This window comes from Helobdella robusta (assembly GCF_000326865.2).
Source record: "Helobdella robusta unplaced genomic scaffold HELROscaffold_14, whole genome shotgun sequence".
Taxonomy (NCBI): Eukaryota; Metazoa; Annelida; class Clitellata; order Rhynchobdellida; family Glossiphoniidae; genus Helobdella; species Helobdella robusta.
The window spans coordinates 885,348-891,987 of record NW_008703782.1 but is presented as its reverse complement, the minus strand read 5'-3'; the positions used below and the strand labels follow the sequence as shown (position 1 = coordinate 891,987).

Genomic DNA, 6,640 nt, shown 5'->3' with positions numbered 1-6,640 from the left:
TCTCAGATATTATTGACAATGTTTCTAATGATATACTCTGGGCATGACCTAGATTAAACATTTGTATATTTCTATTAAACATTTGTTGATAAATTTATAAATTAATCACTTAATTGATTAATTTATAGATTAATTAATTAATTAATTAATTACAAATAGGTAAAATAAATCAATCAAACAAACAAAACTTTGTGTACTTATCGCATATATGCACTTTGGTTCTGTGTACAGTACAGTGTATGCATAATAACCCGAAAGATCACGATATGCTATTATATAGTGCATTATATCGTTACCAGATACACGCACGCATACAAAAGTGTACACATATGCATTGCACACACACACACACACACACACACACACATACATACATACTCGCATACATACATACATACGCACATACACACGCATACATAATAACTAACTAAATAGCGTATTAACCAAAAAACCAACAAGCCAAATAAACAACCAACAATTTTTTAGCTCCGCCCGTTCTTGATGACGTAACATTCACTGCTCGTCACGTGATCACTGGCCAACCAAATTATAATATGCTAATTTTATTCGGCGTGGCGGTGTACGTCATACATATTAGCATTGACCATTTACGTCATACGTCATACATATTCAATTGACCATTTACTCTCTATTATAGATGGATGAATGGATGGATGGACGAACGGACGGACTGACGGACGGATGGATAGATGGATGGATAGATGGATGGATGGAGATGTGGAAGATGTGATCTGGGTTTGCATAGAGAAGACGATGATGATGACGACGATGGTGATATTTTTATTACCACTATAATAATTATTGTTATTATTATTACTAATGTTAGCACAGTGACGATGACGACGACGATGATTACTATTAATTAGACTATGGATTCTCATTGTTTTCGAACCTGGTTCCTACAACACATGAAGCAGGCATTTTTGATCATTCGCTTATAACTTGTTTAACAGATGTGTTTGCCTGAGAATTCATTTCGACAAGTTTCAAGCTAACATTTACTACTATATTTCCGCTACTACTACTATTAATACTACCACCGCTGCTACTACTGCTGCTACTGCTGCTGCTAATACTGCTACTACAACTACTGCTACTATTACAACTACTGCTGCTTACCTCTGCAACTACTGCTACTACAACTACAGCAGCTACTACTACCATTAATACTGCTGGAAGTATCAGTGATAATACTACAATAATGATAATAATGATAACAACAACGATAACAACAATATCAATGATACTAATATTGATATTATTACTCACTTCTACTAAATTTCTAATAGAATTTTTTTCTGTTCTTTTGTTATCTTATTACAATGTAAAAATTTTTCTTTTTCTTCTTCTTCTTTTTCTTCTTAATCTTCTTCTTTTTCTTCTTCTTCTTTTTCTTCTTCTTCTTCTTCTTCTTCTTATTATTATTATTGTTGTTGTTGTTGTTGTTGTTATTATTATTATTATGCTCAATGGCAAGGAGTGAATGAAAAAGCATCAAAAGCATAGCTTGTCCTTCGTGTTATTTGTAAATAATGAAAAAAAGTTTGCAATCTAAGGCACTACTTTGTGTATTTTTTTATATAAAAAGATTTTTTTACAGGTTTGTGCTAGCGGGTTTTATATACTGATTAATCAATTTATTTATTTATGTAAATATTCGTTTTGTTTGCCCATTCGTTCATTCATTTCGTTTGCTTATTTTTTGTTGGGTCGTACGTTCATTCATTCATTCATTCATTCATTCATTCATTCATTCATTCATTCATTCATTCATTCATTCATTCATTCATTCATTCATTCATTCATTTATTCGTTCATTCACTCGTTGACATTTTTTTTTATTAATCTGATGATCAATATAAACATTCAACACTTCATTACGTTTTTGTAATTTATATTTTCAAAACACATTTCCATTGATTAGTCAATCAATCTATCGCACAACCAACGAACCAACCAATTAATCAACCAGTCAATTAATCAATTAATCAACCAACCAACCAATCACACAACCAATCTCACAACCAACCAATCACACAACCAACCAATCAAACAACCAACCAATCAGTCACTCAACATATACTACCGAATTCCAACACGCAGATTACAACAACCCACTGGAAGCTGCAACCACAGCCGAAAAGCGCTACGAAGAAGCCTTGAAAAAAATTGGCCAGATGACAAGCGCAACCCCGAATCGATACTTCACCCTCATTTATCTACTCCTATCAGTTTCAAAGCTGAATGCCAAAGCGCTAGAATTTTTGTTCTTTCACTCTCTTCTGAATGTTCAGGAGGCCCAGGACCTCATTATGACAGCCGAACAGGTCAAAACTTCATCTAGGCGAATGGAAAATTCATCCGAAAATGACAAAAATTCGTTTAATGCAGTAGATAGTTTGGAGGTGTTTGATGATCTTATAAGTAGCTGCAGTCGCTTCATAGACGACGCTTGCCTCTCATACGGCTATAGTAGTGGTAGTAGTAGTAGTAGAAGTCATGGTTGTAGTAGTAGTAGCAATAGTGGTAGTACTAGTAGTGGTGGTTGTATTAGTAGCGGTGGTAACGGTTGTAGCAGCACCGGTAATGGGCGTAGTAATAGTAGTAGTAATGGTTGTGGGAGCAGTAGTAGTAGTAGCGACAGTGTTGATGACGCCATCAGTAGTAGCGATGTTTGTGAAGGCAATAGTAGAAGCAGTAGTAACGGTAGCAGCTGCTTCAGTGGCGCCAACGCCGATGGTAGTGGTGTAGGTGCAAGTGGTGTGGACGAAAAATTTGCAAGTAAACCTGGGGGGTTGTTGTGGCTGTGGGGCTAGAGGGTTTTGCCACGTTCTGATTGATTTGGTTGGTGCTGCTTTTCGGGTGGTGTGATATGGCAAATGATCTGATGATGATAGATATGGTATGATATTATATACCATATGATATCATATAGCGTGTATAATGATGATAATGTCGAAAGTAGCTGTGATAATGGTTGTGACGACGACGACGACGATGATGATGATAAATTTGATGACGAAGCTGCTACTTGTGATGATGAAGGTACTTTTTTCATTCGGGGCAATCTTTTCAACCTGAAAGCATTTCATTGATTAAGCTATTTATTTTCAACTCAATTTCTATGTTATCTTAAGTTATATGTTTTTTTTTCATTTTAATTTTTTTTTTGCGAAATTAAAGACAGAAATATAATTTTTTTCATTTTTACTTTTCGTCCATTCTCCTTTAATTACAATCAATGTTAATTTATCGATGATTAAATAATGTATTTGCTGTTTGAAATTTATTTTGGTATATCACTTGTACTGTTATTTAAAGATTTTTTCTCTCTCTTTCTCTCTCTTCTTTCTCTCTCTTTCTCTCTTTCTCTCTCTCTCTCTTCCTCTCTCTTTCTCTCTCACTTTTTCTCGCTCTTTCGTTTTTTTCTGCTACATTATTGCACTGAATTAATGTCGACATTTTTCACTAATTGAATAATCGTATTGTGGTTGGTTTTTTTTTTATAAAATTAAAAAATTTTGTTTATTCTTTTCTCCTCTCATAAATCCGTCTTCTATCTGTAGTATNTTTTCTCTATTATTTTTCTCTCTCATTTTCATTTTTCAGCTCAATTTATGACTTCCTTTCTCTCTCTCTCTCTCTCTCTCTCTCTCTCTCTCTCTCTCTCTCTCTCTCTCAATCTATGCACCTCTATTTTTTCTATCATTTTTCATTTTTCTTGTTTTCTTCCAGTCTGTCAGTGTCTGTCCGTCTGTCTGTCTATCGGTCCGTGTCACTATCTACACTTTGTCACTTTCTCTTTCTCTCTCTTTCTCTCTCTCTCTCTCTCTCTCTCTCTCTTTCTCTCTCTATGTCGTATTTTCGTTCATGTCTCTCATATAAGAGTTTGTATTTGAAAAGAAGAACATCATATAGCGCTTAACATCTCTTCAGACAAAACAATTATTCATTTGATGTGCTCAATCCTGCTTTATCATTGTTAAAATTCTAAATAATTATGTTATTATTATTATTATTATTAAAATTATTATTATTTATATTATTAATTTGCAGCATTTCATTTAATATTAAATAAGATAAAAAACAATATCTATATTTGAAAAAACTGTCGCCAACTCTCCTGCTAAGCAACTGCTTACCTTAATATTATTAGTTAGTAATAATAATAATTAATAATAATCATTAATTATTGTTTAATTGTTATTAATAAATAATTTATTAGTTAATAATAACAGTAATAATAATTAATAATAATAATCATTAATTATTGTTTAATTGTTATTAATAAATAATTTATTTGGCAGTTTAACAGTTGGACTTTTGTGTTATTTATGATATTTCCTTATGAATGTGTAGCGGTGCGGATTTCGTTTTCAGTAGTGTCCAAATTGACAACAAATCAATCTAAATAACGACATCTATTTTTAAAACATTATAATCGTGTTGTCTTATATAAATCAGTCTGTGTTGTCAAAGTTATTTGTTTTGCCACTATCATTACGCTAATTTACTGTGAGATTAATTTTGTTTGTCGCAACAATAATAGTTATAACAACAATAATAATAACAACAATAATAATTATAATTTTCATAATGATATGTAACTATAGAATGTATTAAATTTAAATTTTTTATTATTATTTGGACAATGTTCTCTATTCGTGTATTCATCTATTTCGTTATAAACGTATGTTCGTTATAACCGATATTATTCGCCTAAAATTAGTTCATCAAATTCCTACGTTCGTTGTAAGCGTTTTGTTTACTGACTTGAAATGACAGTGTAATGAAATGAGTAGGCCTGAAATCATTAATCTAGGCAGTCTATTATTTTTTGTAATTTTGTCTAATATCTATTTAAAATGGCATCTAGTTGCCATATTTTTTTTTTCAAAAACGATTATTCGGTTTGATATAACCGTTTGTTCGTTATATCCGGGAAACGGTTCGTTATATCCGTTTTTTTCATCTTTTATTTTTCAAAGTAATGTTGCAATTTAAAGTAGGCTTATTCATTCCCTTTTTAATTACAATAATAACAATTATAGAAATATTAAGAATAATAATAATTATTGTTAATTATTTTTTATTTATTCAGTTAATTAATTTTTTTAGATATATATCAATTGAATGTTCCTTCTGGTTTACTTTTACCGTATTTAAATCGTGGTTAATTTCAATTATTGTTATAATGCATATATATATATTTATTTGTTCCTTCATTTGTTCATTAAAATGTTCGTTCATTTGTTCGTTTGTTCATTCATTCATTCATTCATTCTTTCTTTCATCTTTCTATAGATCTATTTATTAACTGTTTAACCAACCAATTCATTCATTTGTTCGTTTATTTATCGATTTATCCGTTCATTCATCATTCATTCATTCATTCATTCATTCATTCATTCATTCATTCATTCATTCATTCATTCATTCTTTCATTTAGTCATACATTCATTCATTCATTCATTCATTCATTCTTTCTTTCTTTCATTCTTTCATTCATTCTTTCATATATTTGTTCATCCATTCGTCTATTTATCCACCATTAAATCTCTCCAACCATATCTGATATTATTATGATCAACGAGATGATGTGTTATATGAAATTAGTTTTTAAGATTGATATAAAAGAGTAATAATAATAATAATAAATAATAATAAATAATAATTATTTATTATTATTATTATTATTAAAATTATTGAGGATTTAATAATTAAACCGTGTTTATTAATTTTTTAATCGTTTTAAACTTAGATCTGTACCAGTAACAGGTATGTGTGATTGGGGCTCGTTAAAACGAATGTCTTGCAGTTTAATATGTTCATCATTATTGTTATTTTTATTATTGTTATTATTATTATTATTATTTAATTTGTCATTATTGTATCGTGAAAACAGTTTAGTTACGATACGTCATTCATTCAATTATTTATTTATTTATTTTATATTTATAAGAATGGATTAAAATTCCGGCGTTTTTTAATCTGTTAATGGTGCTAATAAGAAATTTATGCGCTCGTGTGAGTGTCTGTCTGTGTATGTGTTAGTGTGTGTATCTGTGTTTGTGTGTGTGTATGGGTGTGTGTTCATTTTTCTATTTTGCTTAAGTAAATTCATGGTTGTCAGCGTTTTTTTTTTTGTCTTTTTCCACTCTCTTCTACGCTATCTAAATCAGGATTTTGACGGCAAATTTTTTAAACTTTATTGAGATTTGTTGATTGGTTGGTTGTTTGGTTAGTTGTTGATTGGTTGTTTGGTTGTTTGGGGGTTGGTCAGTTGCTGATTGGTTGTTTGGGAGTTGGTCAGTTGCTGATTGGTGGATTTCATGGTTCGTTGATTGATTGGTTGCTGGTCGGTTGGAAGAATGATTGATTGATTAGCAGATAGAGACGGTGATTAGCCAGTTGTTTGTTTCGTTAGTCGGTTGATTGACTGATTGATTGATTGTTTGATCGATTGAACGAACGAACGAATGAAAGGAAGAACGAATGAATGAATGAATTGCTGGACCAAAAATGAAATCAAGTCACAATAACTTCTTATCATTTCATCACAGAATCCCTCCATCGGTACACCAGTTCACGGTTTACTTATTAATTTGGGTTTAAATTG

The 6,640-nt window shown here is 31.1% G+C and overlaps 1 protein-coding gene across 1 annotated transcript; it reads left to right on the top strand.

Moving 5' to 3' along the window:
• Positions 1 to 2,198: 2,198 nt before the first annotated feature.
• Positions 2,199 to 2,837, top strand: HELRODRAFT_168739 (hypothetical protein; the record flags this gene model as incomplete). The annotated part of the gene is made up of 1 exon (XM_009014602.1): positions 2,199 to 2,837. The coding sequence occupies one exon, from the start codon at positions 2,199 to 2,201 to the stop codon at positions 2,835 to 2,837; it is 639 nt and encodes a 212-aa protein (XP_009012850.1).
• Positions 2,838 to 6,640: the final 3,803 nt, after the last annotated feature.